This window comes from Hylobates moloch, unplaced genomic scaffold (assembly GCF_009828535.3).
Source record: "Hylobates moloch isolate HMO894 unplaced genomic scaffold, HMol_V3 SCAFFOLD_2, whole genome shotgun sequence".
NCBI lineage: Eukaryota > Metazoa > Chordata > Mammalia > Primates > Hylobatidae > Hylobates > Hylobates moloch.
Window position 1 is genome coordinate 119,453,020 of NW_026652277.1, and position 19,392 is coordinate 119,472,411.

At 35.2% G+C, this 19,392-nt stretch overlaps 1 protein-coding gene across 12 annotated transcripts in view; it reads left to right on the top strand.

The window, feature by feature from the left end:
* The window catches only part of GRIK2 (glutamate ionotropic receptor kainate type subunit 2), a 671,651-nt gene that overhangs the window by 230,133 nt on the left and 422,126 nt on the right, over positions 1-19,392 (top strand). For all 12 annotated transcript variants that reach the window (XM_058435428.1, XM_032155777.2, XM_058435430.1 and 9 more), the window contains exons 3-4: positions 2,866-3,033; positions 7,695-7,952. In XM_058435428.1, coding sequence (XP_058291411.1) covers positions 2,866-3,033; positions 7,695-7,952 — 426 coding nt within the window. The remainder of the gene's footprint in view (positions 1-2,865; positions 3,034-7,694; positions 7,953-19,392) is intronic.

The window sequence follows — 19,392 nt, forward strand, 5'->3', positions numbered from 1 at the left end:
GGTTCTTTATACCCATTAGACACATATAATTATTATCCTTTTGCTTAATGTAAGTCACCAAAGACTTCAAATATATTGAATGCCATTTCACAAGTTGATTGTTTTAGTAAGTACACCCTCAAATTGGTTAAAATCCAGAATAAGAGAAATATTTCAAATGAATATGGTATCAAATAATATTTTTTTAATTTTATTATTATTATACTTTAAGTTTTAGGATACATGTGCACAATGTGCAGGTTTGTTACATATGTATACATGTGCCATGTTGGCGTGCTGCACCAATTAACTCGACATTTAGCATTAGGTATATCTCCTAATGCTATCCCTCCCCCCTACCCCACCCCACAACAGTCCCCGGAGTGTGATGTTCCCATTCCTGTGTCCATGAGTTCTCATTGTTCAATTCCCACCTATGAGTGAGAACATGTGGTGTTTGGTTTTTTGTCCTTGTGATAGTTTGCTGAGAATGATGGTTTCCAGTTTCATCCATGTTCCTGCAAAGGACATGAGCTCATCATTTTTTTATGGCTGCATAGTATTCTATGGTGTGTATGTGCCACATTTTCTTAATCCAGTCTATCATTGTTGGACATTTGGGTTGGTTCCAAGTCTTTGCTATTGTGAATAGTGCCGCAATAAACATACGTGTGCATGTGTCTTTATAGCAGCATGATTTATAATCCTTTGGGTATATACCCAGTAATGGGATGGCTGGGTCAAATGGTATTTCTAGTTCTAGATCCCTGAGGAATCCCCACACTGACTTCCACAATGGTTGAACTAGTTTACAGTCCCACCAACAGTGTGAAAGTGTTCCTATTTCTCCACATCCTCTCCGGCACCTGTTGTTTCCTGACTTTTTAATGATGGCCATTCTAACTGGTGTGAGATGGTATCTCATTGTGGTTTTGATTTGCATTTCTCTGATGGCCAGTGATGATGAGCATTTTTTCATGTGTGTTTTGGCTGCATAAATGTCTTCTTTTGAGAAGTGTCTGTTCATATCCTTGGCCCACTTTTTGATGGGGTTGTTTGTTACATGTTAGACCTAAAACTGTAAAAACATTAGAAGAAAACCTAGGCAATACCATTCAGGACATAGGCATGGGCAAGGACTTCATGTCTAAAACACCAAAAGCAATGGCAACAAAAGCCAAAATTGACAAATGGGCTCTTATTAAACTAAAGAGTTTCTGCACAGCAAAAGAAACTACCATCAGAGTGAACAGGCAACCTACAGAATGGGAGAAAATTTTCGCAACCTACTCATCCGACAAAGGGCTAATATCCAGAATCTACAATGAACTCAAACAAATTTACAAGAAAAATTCAAATAATATTTTTTATCTTGTTCCTGAATATAAATTTGCCTCACCCCTCTAGTCTATTCTGAGTCCTAATTCCTCATAGTTAGAGGAATTGTTACAACATTACGACTTCTTACTAATTTATAATAGGTAGTTTGCTAATAGTGTAGTCACCTGACATTCATGTGTCAAAATGTCTTTGATGAGGTATGAATTGCTAGATGTGGAATGGCTTATTCAAGACAGTTTAATTTATGAATGGCTGTACTGGGAGTACATGGTGTGAAATTTGAAAGGAAGAAAGATAAATGTTCTGCGTTTTTAAAGTACTAGTTTCCTAAGGACAGAGGTTGGAGGGGATTAGGAATCAGGTGCTCCACCTTTTATTTCATTCTCCAAACCAACAATGATTCTTTTGGAGGCAAAGGCCTCAGTTGGGTCACTCCCACCTAATGAGAGATCAATGATATTAGAGAGAAGGAAGGCTGTGACAAGAGTGAGGGAACTGGAATGAGACAGAGCTGGTGGAAGGTCACAAATTGAAGGGACATATTTTAAAATTATACTCTACATTTTATGGCCAAAATTATATACTACAGTTTTATTCATTGATTAAAGGAGTTGCATTGTTTTGGAGAGGCCTCCTTCATAAATGTCAAGTGTCTTCTTAAAAGGGACTTAGAATAAAATAACTAGCAAAATGCTAACTCTCTTTTCTCGCAAGTAAGATGCTGAAATTTGCGAATAATTTGGGCTTTTAACACAATAAATGCAGGTGGCTCACTCCTGTAAATTCCAACAATTTGGGAGGCCAAGGCAGGCAGATTGCTTGAGCCCAGGAGTTTGAGACTAGCCTGGGCAATATAGTGAAACCCCGACTATGCAAAAAATACAAAAATTAGCTGGAAATGATGGCTTACACCTGTAGTCTCAAGTACTTGGGAGACTAAGGTATGAGAATCACCTGAGCCCAAGGAGGTCAATGCTGCAGTGGGCTGTGATCGCTCCTCTGCGCTCCAGCCTGGGCAAGTGAGTGACTGTCTTAAGAAAAAAAAAAAAAAATGTGCAAAAGAATTTTGATTTCTGAATGGAGATGACATTTAACACATGTTTTTCAATGCTTAATTTTATAGTATATATCAATGAAGAGGATTGATTATTCTGGAACTGTTTACAAATTCTGGGGGGATAAATTTCAGTACTTAAGACCTCTCTATACCTAGGCCCTAAAATAAGTAATAACTAATAAAAAAAAGTCCAAATCATATTTGTATCATGTTAAATTTTGGCAGCAATACTAAGGCAATTTTACCAGTATGGCTGTGGCTAAAAGAGAATATCCCAAAGTTCATAAAGTAAGCACAAACCCCATGTACTTAAATCTCTCTCTGTCTGTCTCTCTCTCTCTCTCTCTCACACACACACACACACACACACACACACAAATGCACTTGCACTTATATAAAAGTACAGAAAACTTCTGATATTTTCTTTGTCTTGTAAAAATTATGTTTATTCTTGCGAAATTTATGATTATTCTCTTTCTTTTTGCCAGGTGGTATTTTTGAATATGTGGAATCTGGCCCAATGGGAGCTGAGGAACTTGCATTCAGATTTGCTGTGAACACAATTAACAGAAACAGAACATTGCTACCCAATACTACCCTTACCTATGACACCCAGAAGATAAACCTTTATGATAGTTTTGAAGCATCCAAGAAAGGTAATTGATAGATTTTTAACATCTTTGTTTCCTGGAATTCAAATTTCTAGGTATTCTTAAGAGACTTTTTTATTTTTCAGCATACAGTTAATAAGTTGTTAGGAATATTTGCATGCAAAGATTTATTTTCAAAATGCATATAAATTTTGTCAGAGAAGATAAAGTGGTATAATTCCTATTGCAAAAAATCTGCTTATAACATGAAATACAATTACATCTGTTAGTGAAATTGTTTTTTTTCTATTGATCCTTCCATCTTATTATTGAAGCATTCCTATTTTTAAGAACCCACAAAAATAAAATTTATATGAGTGGATTTTACCAATTTTTCAATCCATTCTTGCATCTTTATTTGCATTATCTGTCAATCCCATTATATTATTACTGTGGTCTCAATTTATTGGCTACCTTAAAAGTTATGTGGTTCTAAGTGACTTCAAAATGTCAGCATATATTGAAACTTAATTGGAAAATTTTAAACAACCATTAGTTTATGTATATTCCATGCTCATATTTTAACCATCTGATATTTCTTTTTGTAACTGAAAATAAATGGCTGATTATGTAAAAACTGAATTATATAAGGACATAATTAGAATACTTTATGAATTTTATTTTTGTGTTGTAACTGTTTTAAATGCCAAAAATATAGAAAAAAATTAAAAAGAAAAATAATTTGGTGGAATAAAAATTTAATATTTATATATGAAGGAAGGCAATAGAGAAAACTATTATTAAAGCATTTATTTTAACCAGACAGCTGTCAGTAGTAAATGTGTTTGAGAGGTATTTCTATAGTCTTATGTGGGTGATCTTTTCTTATATAGGTAGATAATCTTATAGTAGGTGATCTTTTCTTTTGGATAGTTAGCATTTATGTAATAGGAATTAAATTTTATTATAAAGATTTTTCTCAAAGGAAAAGGCTTACAAAGTGTTTGTTCTAACATTATATTTTAAAACAATGTTTGCCTTTCTGTAATGCTAATATGGTTTTACTGTAGCTACCTTATATTGGCGGAAATGTACATAATTATAATTCCAAGTTAGTGCAAATTGTTTAGGCTCATTAATATTAATGGTAGCTGACAAGGTACAGTATTTCTCGAGATGAAAGTATCCTTCTTTTCCCCCAGCAGCTAAGTAGTGTTTATCAAAGCCATATTTTGCATGCCCTTTGAATTCATATCTTTATGAATACAAATAAGTTTCCACATTTCAGAACTATGTCAGGTGATGAAAGGTTTTGAAGACAGAGAAAAAGGTTAAAGGTAACTGTGAAATATTATATTTGTCATCATAATTGCAAAATAAATCATTAATTCAAGACTATTACATTTGATTAGTAGCATAGTTCACGATTGTTTCCATTAGGAAGAAGAAGTTCTGCCTCTAATAAAGGCATTTTGATCAAAGAATATGGAGTATGAGTGCAGTATAGATAAAATATTAGTAGATTTCTTAATGGCGATTTCAAATGAACAGCATAAAAAAAACACAGGTTCGGATGTTCTCACAACAAACAGAGTACTATCCTGGGAATGGCCTAGCAAAATTCTGAATTGATAAACTCATGTGGTTTGACCAAAATATTATAAGAAATTTACAAGCTTTGTTACCCAATAAAAACTCCCTGGGAATCAAATCCATCATTTCACTTTGGCTTGAAGCTAGGAAAAGCTCAAATAAGTATATGAGTAACTTTCTTCGTGAATGTCATGGTTTGGATTTTATCTTCTGAATCTCTTGTTTGTTGAGTTATTACTGCTTGGAGGACACAGCAATACATAAAAACATAATATAACAGAGCCACTATGTTTTTTTAACTTTATCAAGAAATGTATATATTGATAATATTGTTAATGATTAATTATAAAGTAACTTTAGATATTTTAAAAATGTAATTATTTATCCAATGCAAGAAAATAATAAGAAATGAGATGTTACCTTTTGACATTTTATCTAATTTTTTTCTGTTATAGTTTTAATAGGTAATATTGTTCTGCTCAATTAATAAATACTTTGATGTATTAGAGCTTGAATTATTGTTTGAATCATATATTTTAAAATAACTCTTCTGATAACTGAAAGCTCTAATCTTGCTTGAAACACACTTAGAAACATTCTAAATAACCTAATTCAGTGTTTTTAGCTTTTCTTGGTTTGTGATTTGTCACAAACGTAGTGAAGGAAGATCATTTATCTTCAATATATATGAATTAAAATCTCATGTTGAGTGAAAAATTCTAAAGTCTAAGCACCATTTATACTAATTTAGAATTCCATGTGTTATTTAAAAAGTAAGAATCCATGTATTTAAAAACAATTTATTTAGATCATATTGATTTTTTAAGAATGTTTAAACAAGTGTTCTTTCTGACAATAATTTACTTAATTATTAAATATTTCCATGCTTAACTATAATATTATATTTTATGCAGAAAACTGAGGGAAAATAGCAGAAATTTTCACACAGTAGAATTATAAACTCCATTGTGGAGGAATTGAGTCTGAACACCTAATTTATGCCTACAGCTCAATAACAATCCTTCTCTGTCCTTTAAATATTTGCAGTGATGGGCAAACCATTGCCTCTTGGGGAAGACTATTTCATTTTTGAACATGGTTTATTATTATTTTTTTTTTGACACACAGTTTTGGTCTGGCACCCAGGTAGGCCAGCGGCGGCACCATCATGGCTCACTGCAACCTCAATGTCCCGGGCTCAAGTGATCCTCCCACCTCAGCCTGCCAAGTAGCTAGAACTATAGGCACACAGCACCATGCCTAGCTGAATTTTTGTTTTGTTTCTTTTTGTTTGTTTGTTTTTGTTTTAGTGGAGAGGAGGTCTCACTGTGTTGCCCAGGAAGGTCTCGAATTCCTGGTCTCAAGCGATCTTCCTGCATTGGCCTCCCAAAGTCCTGGGATTACAGGTGTGAACCATGGCATGAGGCCATATTTAGAATTAAAAATAATAGCCAGGTGTGGTGGCTCATGCTTGTAATCCCAGCACTTTGGGAGGCCGAGGCGGGTGGATCACGAGGTCAGGAGATCGAGATCATCCTGGCTAACACGGTGAAACCCTGTCTCTACTAAAAATATAAAAAATTGCCCAGGCTTGGTGGCACATGCCTGTAGTCCCAGCTACTTGGGAGGCTGAGGCAGGAGAATCGCTTGAACCCGGGAGGCAAAGGTCGCAGTGAGCCGAGATCGCACCACTGCACTCAAGCCTGGGCGACAGACTGAGACTCTATCTCAACAAAGTAAATAATAAATAAATAAATAAATAATAATAAAGTGGGTAAAAATTCAGGGGAAGCTTCTATTTTTTTTTCTAATTCCCCTTTGCCCATCAAGTGAAACAAACTTAAGCTTCTGTCACATGCCAGGTCTTCAAATATTTAAAGATAATTTTTGTGTTCCCAATAATTACTCACTTTCTAGGCCCAAGCTCGCTATTTGTGTCAGTGTGCCTTATAGAAAGTTCAGGTCATGGCACAGTCTATTTTAATTTGAATACCCTCTAGTTTGTTCATGCCTATCTTAATTACTGTGGTTATTATTGATATGAGTAAAATTTTCTGTGAGTAAATACAAACTTTAAAAAATAGAATAATAGAAAACACTTATAGCATCCAAAAGCCAAATATATAAAGATGACTGAGTACTTTTTTAATGACTTTGCTGTTTTTCTACTCAGTGAGACTGATCCATATGAAATCACTCTAAAAGAGCTATAGCAGGTTTTGTGTGGCTGAGTGTTTGCATAACCTGACCTGTATCATCAGATATGTGGAAACATTCATCTGTGTGTGAGCATAGCTAATTGCACGAGTAAAGGGGGAACCACGTGGCTTTTGATTAAGAAATGGAAAATGTAAAAACTGTTCAGTGAATTTGAGAATCTGCACTATTCCCTCATTCCCCTCATATAAACTAGTCTTCGAAAACAAGCACTGCCCCCTTAAATTAAAAAATATTCATCCTCTCTCTCCTTCCCTGTCTCCCTCCCCTGACATTATTTATAGAATTATCTGAACTTTGAGCTGCAGGGTGAGTTAATTCCCTTGTAACAAATGGAAAATGTTCAGAGTCAGACAAAATTTTAAATTAGTGAAAAGTAGATATATGTATCTACTTTTATAAATATATATATCTATATATATCTACTTTTATAGATACATATATCTACTTTATAGATATATATATATATATATATATTTTTTTTTTTTTTTTTTTTTTTTTTTTTTTTTTTTTTGAGACGGAGTCTTGCTCTCTCACCCAGGGTGGAGTGCAGTGGCGCAATCTCGGCTCGCTGCAAGCTCCACCTCCCGGGTTCACGCCATTCTCCTGCCTCAGCCTCTCCGAACAGCTGGGACTACAGGCGCCCGCCATCACGCCCGGCTAATTTTTTTGTATTTTTAGTAGAGACGGGGTTTCACCGTGGTCTCAATCTCCTGACCTCGTGATCCGCCCGCCTCGGCCTCCCAAAGTGCTGAGATTACAAGTGTGAGCCACCGCGCCCGGCCTGATATATATTTTTTAAAAACACAAATCTTCCTTGAGGATGATACCTTTGGGTTTAAAAATAATAATGTGGTATCTGCTGGCACACTGGCACCTCTCCTCTCATTACTGACAGACCTTTATCTCCTCTTCAGCCTGTGATCAGCTGTCTCTTGGGGTGGCTGCCATCTTCGGGCCTTCACACAGCTCATCAGCAAACGCAGTGCAGTCCATCTGCAATGCTCTGGGAGTTCCCCACATACAGACCCGCTGGAAGCACCAGGTGTCAGACAACAAAGATTCCTTCTATGTCAGTCTCTACCCAGACTTCTCTTCACTCAGCCGTGCCATTTTAGACCTGGTGCAATTTTTCAAGTGGAAAACCGTCACGGTTGTGTATGATGACAGCACTGGTAAGAAAAATCAGTATCTTTTGGAGCTATGCTTTAAATATAGATAATTTTCTGAAGCCCATTCCAGGTTCTTATTGTATTCTTATATGCTTTATTTTGATTTTTGAAAATTCATCTAAGGGGTAGAAAGACAGAATCAAACACCAACCCTAATTTCACATATCCAAACAAAGAATACCTATATTGAATACTTCTTCTCTGTATTTGTAAAATAAGCATTTTTTTATTCCTGTGAAAGATCAGCTAGTTTGGTGGGTTGGATGCAGGATAGATGTAGTAAACAATATTATAGATAGATAGATAGATACACACACACACACACACACATATATATATATATATATATATATTTAGAATTCCAGTCATTTAAAAAGTAAGAATCCATGTATTCAAAAACAATTTATTCAAAAACAATATGGTCTAACAATTTAGATCATATTGAATAATGTGTGTGTGTGTGTGTGTGTGTGTGTGTGTGTGTGTGTGTGTGTGTGTAGATAGATAGATACAGTCGCTCTGTTGCCCAGGCTGGCATGCAAGGGTGCAATTTCAGCTTACTGCAACCTCCTCCTCCCAGGTTCAAGCGATTCTCCTGCCTCAGCTTCCCAAGTAACTGGGATTACAGGCATATGCCAAAACTTCTGGCTAATTTTTGTATTTTTAGTGGAGTCAGGGTTTCATCATGTTGGCCAGGCTGGTCTCGAACTCCTGACCTTAAATGATCCACCTGCCTTGGCTTCCCAAACTGCTGGGATTACAGGTGTGAGCCACCAGACCCATTCTGAAATACTTATTTAAAGAATTTTTCTGCTATGAAGTTTTTGCTGGGGTAGTTTCTCAAGGCAAAGCCTTGTGATGAGTCAGTGACACTTGCCAAGAAATTCAAATTATGCCTTACTATTTTATCTGGCTGTTTATGTGCAAAGAATGCATATAAAACATAACAAACTTTATAAGGCATGTTAAGGTTAGAAAAGTTTTTACTCATATGTGGAACAATATAATATTCACTGAAACACTCAAGTTTGTGGAACTGCTTTTGTGTAGATGTCATTTAGAGACTTAGAAAATAGAATTTACTAAATGATATTTATTTCAATTAGTTAAAGGAATAGTTTAATAAATATTTGCTAACTACAGGTTGACTGCTTTCTTGTGTTAATGCATTTTATTATTTTGGCATACAAATGGTTATCTTGAATTATCAGTTAAAAACAAGTCTCAGAGAAATACAATAAAGTAACAATAAAAATGAAATTTTAATTTTCATTGGAAGTTACATTGGTGAAGCAGCTGCATACTATTTTGCTTTTTATAGAGTGATAATTAATTTTACTTTAAGATGTTTATCAACAATATAAACAGTATTCTTTGAATTAAAACAGAAAAACATTTTATTTTAGGACACTTCACTATACTTTCATAATTACATTGAGATTGTATTTCATTTGAATTTAAATTCTCTCAAAATATGCCAGGAGCATATTTTGTTCATGCATGCAGTATACAGAACTCTGTGCAGAAATTTGCCCATTTGCCAATAAAATTGGTCATCTGCAAATTGACAGATAAGAACTCTTTCAAGGGAATAGGAAACTGGGAGCTACAGGATTAAAAAAAGGGAAAATAATTTCAAAAACATTTTTGTTTACATAAGAAAGAGTGAAAGGCATCTAGATACAAATTAGAGTAATTTTGTTTTCTTATTTAAAATATGAAATATTTATAAATAAAAATTAGGAATGCATCATTAAGATCCTTAAAATAAGTATGTTTGACATCTCTTTTAGCTCAAATTAAACCTATTAAATTTATTATATTGCTTTCTTCCTAAATCATTACTTCTTTGTCATTGGTAAAGTTCTGTGTTCCAAATTTTGAATGTCAGGTTCTGTATGAATGATTTCTGTGAGTATGTGTAATAAAATGATCCAAGGGATCCTCAGTTGCAAATTGGTCCACTTATGTTTATGGGTGGTCATCTACAAAAATATATAAATATAGATACATGTGCATGTTAATCTGTGGATTGTTTACTTCTCCATTCCTCCCTGATGTAATTCAGGTATAGGCGGTCCCAACATCATATATCCTTATAATGTATACATTATATACATATGTGCATGCACACAGATATGTACATCATACATGTGATATTTTGTATTAATTATCATCCTTAAACTCCTTGTAGGAGGAAGAAAATTGGCAAGTATTCAAAATATCTATAGACATATTACCTTTCTTCACAATCCTATGTGTATGTGTGCACATGCACATGTGTGGCATTTTTATTTAATACATGTGGTTCTAAAGTGATTCGCTAAATAGATAATGGGATTTGCAATCAGTTCCTACAATAATTTGGTAAATGCAGTCTCATGTAATTGATCTATTCCTGCTTTAAATTATATTCTCAATTATATCATTGAGGCAAATATAAATAAGTACACATGTATAACTAGTTGATTATATACATTTAATGGAGTCCTGACCTCAAATTTATTAAAATGCTTACTATTTAGTTACTAGTTATTATTTAAAGGAAACTTTGCCACTCCCTTGGCTTTGAAGGTGACATAGATACTTGGATATTTGAAAGGTCTGATTAGTTAAGTGGTAATGCTAACTTAGAATTGTTACAGAATATTCATAGGATGAATATGTCTTGAAATCCTCTGAAGAATAAAACATATTGCTGTTACATTTTATGCAACGTTTAGTTCAATGAATTTTGATTATCAACTGATACATGCCAGGAAGAGTTATATGCTGTGAAAGGAATTATATGCCACTAAAGGAAACAAAGGCTCAGCCCTTGTTGAGCTTCTAATCCCTATTGAGGGACATGTGATTACTCACATTGTTAATACTATTTGCAGTGGGATAATTGCACTTGTAACTGTCCATTTGTTGCCTCTTACTTTACAGCATTTTTGAGAACTTGAGTGTTTTTGATTATTTAATGTGACAGAAATGATTCTAAGATAGGCAGAAGAGTCCCTTTGAAATGTGTTTATTAATATATAGCAGACTTTTTGTCTTTTTGTTTATGTTTCAAAGTCTCAAGGTAGAATTTTTTTCAACTTTCATTTTAAAATCAGGGAGTGCATGTGCAGGTTCGTTACAAGGCTATATTGCATGATGCTGAGCGTTGGGTACAACTGAACCCATCACCCAATGAACGTGGTATCCAATAGATAGTTTTTCAACCCTTAACCTCTTCTTTCCCTCCCCATGCTTCTAGTCTCCAGTGTCTATTTTTTCCCAAATTTATGTACATATGTACCAAATGTTTAGCTCCTACTTTTTTTTTTTTGAGATGGAGTCTGGCTCTGTCACCCAGGCTGGAGTGCAGTGGCGCAATCTCGGCTCACTGCAAGCTCCGCCTCCCGGGTTCACGCCATTCTCCTGCCTCAGCCTCTCCGAGTAGCTGGGACTACAGGCGCCCGCCACCACGCCCGGCTAATTTTTTTTGTATTTTTAGTAGAGACGGGGTTTCACCGTGGTCTCGATCTCCTGACCTCGTGATCCGCCTGCCTCGGCTTCCCAAAGTGCTGGGATTACAAGCGTGAGCCACCGCGCCCGGTCTTAGCTCCTACTTATAAATAAGAACATGCAGTATTTGGTTTTCTGTTCCTCTGTAATTCACTTAGGATAATGGATTTCAGCTACATCCATGTTGCTGCAAAGAACATAATTTTGTTTTTTTATGGCTGCATAGTATTCCATGGTGTATATGTACCACATTTTCTTTATTTAATCCACAATTGATGGGCATCTTGGTTGATTCCATGTCTTTGCTGTTGTGAATAGTGCTGCAATGAACATATGCATGCATGTGTCTATTTGATAGAATCATCTATTTTCCTTTGTGTATATATCTAGTAATGGTATTGCTGGGTCAAATGTAGTTCTATTTTTAGCTCTTTGAAAAATCTCCAAACTTCTTTCTACAATGGCTGAACTAATTTACATTCCCACCAAACTGTACAAGCATTCCTTTTTCTCTGCAACCTCACCAACATTTATTTTTTTGACTTCTTAATAATAGCCATTCAGACTAGTGTGAAATGGTATCTCATTGAGGTTTTGTTTTGCATTTCTCTGATGATTAGTGATGCTGAATGTTTCTTTCATATGTTTGTTGGCTGCATGTACATCTTCTTTTGAGAAGTATCTGTTCATGTCCTTTGCTCACTTTTTTAATGGGGTTATTTGTTTCTTGCTTGTTGATTTATTTCAGTTTCTTACAGGTTCTGGATATTAGACCTTTGCTTGATGCATAGTTTGTGAATATTTGCAAGGTATACTTTTAATGATAGAATTCAGCAAAGAGAATTTGTCAGCTTCTCAAAAGAGCAAGATGACTATTTGATGATGTGATAGGAAATTTGATTATAGCTTGGACTGTGAACTGAAATGGAAAAAAATCCACCTCATACACAATAAGATAAACATTACTGTCTTTATGATGGGCTTATGTATCTGCTTTTACTGCAGGACACACATGTGCCATTTTATTTACATGTTTCCTTTTTCCTTTCCATATTTATTTATTATGTATGCTGTTCCTCCCATTTGTATTCATTTCTTTTTTGTTGTGTTGTCCAGTTTGATACATGATAATTGTACTTTCATCGAGTCTTTGTTCCCACCCCCAAAACAGGTGGGATGATAAATGAAATATAGTGCTGGAATAGGATAAATTCTTAAAATGATGTTAACAGGAGCTATTTATTTTTTATGATAATTAGCATTTGTTGTTGTCATGGATGAATGCGTTTAAACACCCTGAAAGTCTGTTATAGCTCTGAATGATGTCCAAAAATGATGGAAAAGAATTGGCTTCAGAAACAAAGCTGTGTTTCTGTCAGTCATTTTGGAACATATGATTCATTTTAAATATAAACTAAAAATAAGTTGGCTAGATGACAGCTTGTAAGCAATTCCAGAATAAGTTGTTCATATTTGCTTTAAAATCCCTTTGTTTCATCTTTGTTTATAGATCAGCAGTCCATTAACAAAAAAACTCTGGACTGGTAAACAGAAGCCTGGGATTCTATTCTCAGTTTTGCTACTAAATTACTGGTACAACTTCAGAAAGACAAGAAGGGAATGGAAATGCCTGCAGAAATGAGCTATAATGCAATATGAATTGACACTGTGTTAGTTGCTGTCATGTAAACTATTTCAGTTAATCTTCAAAACAATTCTATGTGTCCCAGAGGAAACAGGTGATCATGACATCATACCTGTCATCTCCAGTGACTGGATCTCCTGCTCACCAGAGCCTAAACCAGAAGCATGAACATCTTCTTTGATTCTTTTCTTTTTTTGGCTCCACAACAATCGGTTGTCAATTCTATACTTGTATGATCTCTCAAATCTTTTATTTTTTTTCCTACCCCCTACCACTTCTTAGGTCAAAATCACCTCCCTCTGTCAGCTGGATGATTAACAGCCTTCTAACTGGTCTCCTTTTTTCTAGTCTCTCCATTGCAGTTAGTGTAATTTTTTAAAAAATGCAATTCTGATCCGTTTCCCTCTTAACAGCTTCTCATTCCTCTAAGGCATTAAGAAGACTTACAATGCTTGGTGTGATCTAGCCCCTGTACTTGTCCAATGATATCTGAGTCCAAATCCCTGACTAATTTATTTCAAATTGAGCCAGTAGACACCTTTTAGTTGTTGAAAATAATATTCTGTTCACCTAGAAAGCTCTCTTTCTGATCCTATTCCTCCTAGCCATGAAGTGTGCACACGTACATGTGCACATTTGCACAAACACACTCATGCATACCATCTGGCTTGGGTGTCACAAAGAAAGGCTGCCCTGACCCCTGCTTTCAAGTCTGGAATAGATCTCTCCAAACACGTCCCAAAGGACCATGGAAACTCCCATGACCATCCCCACCCCCATGAGAACTCTCATCACACTCTGAATGGTTTTTCTTGGGTGGATCTTCTACTGGATCAACCACACATCTGAGCAGCATGAACCCTAAGGCTGCTCACTGTTTTATCACCAGCATCTAGAATGCTGCGTGGTTGTGGAAGTACCTTAATACTTCTTAATAATAGGAAGATGTGTTATATCCATTTTTAAGCAAGATAATTCCAATGAGTTAAGTTTTCTGCCAAAGTCAAATTTGGTTAAGTAGCCTTTAAGTACTTGCCATGGAATAAATAGATTCAGACATAATTTTCAGATATATGGACATGACTCTTTCATGATTTCAAAAATTTTATAAGAAAGCTAGAGTGAATTGTGTTTCTTTGATTTCAACTGCAATTAAACATATATATATGTGTATATATGTATATATGTATTCTTATTTGAGCAATTATTTATTAAATTTCTGTATACCAGCTGCTATCTTAGGCAGAGGGGACAAGAATTATAGATAAAACTTTGACCTTCTCCATGGGCTCAGAGTAGAGTAAGTTAGGAGAGAATAACACTGTACTCTAACAAGTACACAGAGAGGCAAGAAAACAATATCATGGCAATTCAGGAGAAGAAGGGCTCAGGAGAAGAAGCTGCCTGGAAAGGATGGAGAAGAGTTTTAGAGAAAGTGACATTATTATAAAATTATCATGAAGGATAAGTAAAATGCTGCAACTGGAGAAGGGTCTACAGGGTGCAACATGTGTAAATGTGAGGATGCCTGAGGGAGCCAGTTTGTCAGGAAATTGCAAGCACTTCATTATAACTAAGTAACAGAAACAAGGAAGATGAGGAATGATCAATGGATTTTATAAAAAGCTAGCGTAGGAGAGATCACAGAGAGCTTTGTAGTATCAAGTCCACCTTTTCTTGCCCTCCCTGCCCTGGAATCTGCATAGTTATAGCAATATTGGTGATGTTTGTGTGATGTGAACCTGCTTTCAAACCACCATGGAATGCCTCAAAAATTGGCATATATACATTCATCGTTTTCCTGGAAACTCAGAAAAAGACATAGAGGGCCATCTGTCAGCCTAGGCTATTGTGGTTACTATGGTCTTTGGTGTCAGAACATTCTAGATTGAAATCCTGACCCTGTTGTGTAGTTTTTAGCAAGGGATTTGACCACTAAAAGTCTAAGAGTTGATGCATGTATAATTGAGGATAATATGTATCATACTTCACAGGATTGTTGTCGTGTAAAGTGCCTCATAGAGGAAACATAACAGGAATTTAAAACTTTCAACAATATAAATGCTACAGGCCATGTGCCATTTTTTCTTCACTAAACTCTATGATAAAGAAATTATTATTAATCTCACAATTTTTGAAATTGGTACATGTTTATTATAGGAAATTCAGGAACTACAATAAAGTTTAATAAAAATAAGATAAAATAATCAAGATTTTTTTACTATCAAGTTAATCATTTTAGATTTCTTTCCAGTCTGTTCTCTACAAATACACATACACATACACACGAAGAGCATATCATTTAGAGTTCCGGGAAAGAAACAGAAGAAGCACGTAGCTTGTAATCCCACTGTTTTAATATGAGAAAACTTAGATGCAGTGAGTTGAAGTAATTTGCCCAAGGTTACATAGCACATAAGTGATAGATCTGGGTTTTGAAACTAGGCAGTCAACTTTAGAATCCACTCTGTTAAATACTGTCACATGATGTTAGTTGTTGTTTTATTTTGTGGGTTTTTTTTTTTTTTTTGGCTCTTTTTTTTTTTTTTTGAGACGGAGTCTCGCGCTCTCACCCAGGCTGGAGTGCAGTGGTGCGATCTTGGCTTGCTGCAAGCTCCACCTCCCGGGTTCACGCCACTCTCCTGCCTCAGCCTCTCCGAGTAGCTGGGACTACAGGCACCCGCCACCATGCCTGGCTAATTTTTTTTTGTATTTGGCTCTTTTTAAAAGTCATTATTTTAAGCAAGATAATGGCATGATTAGAACTATTTTTGGTAATGGCTTTCTGACTGCAGTGTGGAGAATGTGCTGGGGATATGAGATATGGAGAGCAATAGGGCAACACCGGAAGCAGGAGAATTCCTGAATTAGCCAAGTTGAAAAGAGATGACAGTTTCAATTAAGAAGATTTTGATGGAATAATGTTGGTGTGAATAATTCTAAAAGGACTTAGGAGATACAGATTGTAGAATTTAGTAAGTGGATGCTGGGAAGGAGTGATGAAGACAGGAAATAAGAATTACTGTGTTTCTAGTTGGGGATACTAATCAGTGGAACATTTACCTAGAAGGGGAAAACAAGAAAAAGAGCTTCAAGAGTGAAGACGATGTCTGCTTCTTAACATATGAAGTTTGAAACATCTATGAAATATTCATTTGCTGTCATTTGGTGTTATTGTATATATCATAAATTCATCTTAAAAATAGGAACTTGGTCTGGGCAGGCATATAATGCTTCCATTGGCATTTTGCTGTGCCCTTCATTTGAACTTCTTTGTAGTATTAGGAAATGAAGAAAATCGACAAAAAAAACAATGAAACAAAAATAGGGTGATAGTACAAAAGAAATGAGTTAGTGGGTGGGCAGCCATGGAGATAAATATAGACATGAGAAGAGCTTACGGACGGAATGTACGTTCTTTTCATTAGTGAAGGAAAAGCAGTAATATTTTTAGAAATAGTAATATTTACCAAATTGAGCCTAGACTAATTTCTATGATATGATCACAGGAAAAAAAAAAAGCCAAAGCTTTTATCTTAAGCAAAAACAAAAACACTTTCTTAAAACACTAACTTTATTCATTTGGATGAAGTATATTTATAGACTGCTTTAGATACATTTTTGTGTGCTTTTGGAGTTAGCGTAATATAATGGAAAGTCAATTAATAGTGAAAACTCATTTTATTTTATCTTGCACGTATATTTAAATAGGATAAAATAAAATTAAAGTTAATATAAAAATATATATTCCTGGAAGACACTAATTTTTGAATAAGATAATTTTTATATTATCAAGCATACAATCAAATAATTTCAATTTTATTTTAGGGAGTGGGGTAATTTGGATCTCTGATAATTATATGTTGTACATTTTAAATACAAGCTTCAAGTGCTGTGTTCTCTAATTCCAAGTGCAAATACAATTAGCAATTATGAGTTAAACTTAATTATTTGGATATAGTTGATTACATAGCTCGGTGTAGTAGTATTTCCACACAGTTGGTTATGCTTGAACTTCTTTTTTTATTTCTATTTAAGAATCATAAAAAATTTTTTTAGAAAAAAATTAACTCTAGATGTATTAAAGACATAAATGTAAGACCAAAAACCCTAAAAACCCTAGAAGAAAACCTAGGCAATACCTTTCAGGACATAGGCATGGGCAAAGATTTCATGACTAAAACACCAAAAACAATGGCAACAGAAGCCAAGATTGACTAATGGGATCTAATTAAACTAAACAGCTTCTGCACAGCAAAAGAAACTATCATCAGAGTGAACAGGCAACCTACAGAATGGGAGAAAATTTTTGCAATCTATCCATCTGACAAAGGGCTAATATCCAGAATCTACAAGGAACTTAACCAAATTTACAAGAAAAAAAAACCCTATCAAAAAGTGGGTGAAGGATATGAACAGCGACTTCTCAAATGAAGACATTTTTGTGGCCAATAAGCATATGAAAAAAAGCTCATCATCACTGGTCATTAGAGAAATGCACATCAAAACCACAATGAGATACCATCTCACACCAATTAAAATAGCAATCATTAAAAAGTCAGGAAACAACAGGTGCTGGAGAGGATGTGGAGAAATAGCAATGCTTTTACACTATTGGTAGGAGTGTAAATTAGTTCAACCATTGTGGAAGACAGTGTGGTGATTCCTCCCTCAAGGATCTAGAACCAGAAATACCATTTGACCCAGTAATTCCATTTGACCCAGTAATCCCATTACTGGGTATATACCCAAAGGATTATAAGTCATTCTACTATAAAGACACATGCACACGTATGTTTATTGCAGAACTGTTCACAATAGCAAAGACTTGGAATCAACCCAAATGCCCATGAATAATAGACTGGATAAAGAAAATGTGGCACATATACACCATGGAATACTATGCAGCCATAAAAAAGGATGAGTTCATGTTCTTTGCAGGGTCATAGATGAAGCTGGAAACCATCATTCTCAGCAAACTAACACAAGAACAGAAAACCAAACACCACATGTTCTCAGTCATAAGTGGGAGTTGAACAATGAGAACACACGGACACAGAGGGGGCACATCACACACTGGGGCCTGTCAGGGGGTGGGGGAGTAGGAGAGGGATAGCATTAGGAGAAACTTAAGGTAGATGACGGCTTGATGGGTGTAACAAACCACCATGGCACATGTATACCTATGTAACATACCTGCATGTTCTGCACATGTACCCCAGAACTTTAAGTATAATAAAAAAATGAAAATTATTTCTTGGGTTCTGATTAAATAATAGTGAATATTTACAAATCTGTCCATAGGACTAATTCTCATGTTTTAAAACCTTTAAAATATATGCCAACACTGAAAGACAAAAATCAAATTTTGAATCTGTAGCAATCACACATTTCATGTTTCTGTAGATAGTGAAATAAATCCATACTAGATCTAAAAATATAGAAGGAGCAAGTCTTGTACTAAACCTCAATAATATTTGCATTTTGAGGAGGGGGGACATGTGAAGGAATAATAATTCTGGTGATAGTCAAACACTGCCATTTTTTAATTTACATTTTTCTAAATTAAAGCATATTGGCATGCACATTTTTGGTAGGTACTGCCCTCCTGCCCCCTACAGCCTTTCGTTGTTCTTGGCTATCTTCCTTTCTATGTGGTGAAGTGGGAAGGATAGTTCTTGTATCATCTCTCCGAAACACTTGAAAATTTTGACTATTCCTTTTTTCAGGGCAAAAATAAAATTCTTTTGCTTTGGCTTCTGCACTGTCATTCTATCTGTGTTACCTCCTTCTTTTTGGCCATTTATTCCCATTGTCATACTCTTAAACTCCTTTTTCTTTTCCTATTTCTTAACCCATGATGTTGTTCAAGATTTTATTCCCAGTCTTGTTTTCTCATTGTTTACTTCGCTCTCCGTAAAACCTTTCACTTGACTAGTGTTTTTCTACCTATATGCTGTAGACTCACCAATCTACATTTTCAGTTGTTTGTACTGACCTCCATATTCACAGTTCCCCCCATCACTGATCATCTTTATTTGAATGTCTCATAGGTACATCTAAGGCAACATAACAAAAGCCAAACTCAGTGTCTTTGCCCCAGATTTGCTTTTTACTCCTGAATTTCCCTCTTTATTGGGTTGCCCACATCAGATCCCTAGTGATCATTCTAGATTCTTTCCTCTCTCTCACTCTCTATTTTCAATTGATCACTTAGACTTCCCATTTTTATCTCACATTTCTCAAATTTACTCCTAGCTTCTATCCCTGTCTTAGTTAATATCATTTAGTGCCTGAACC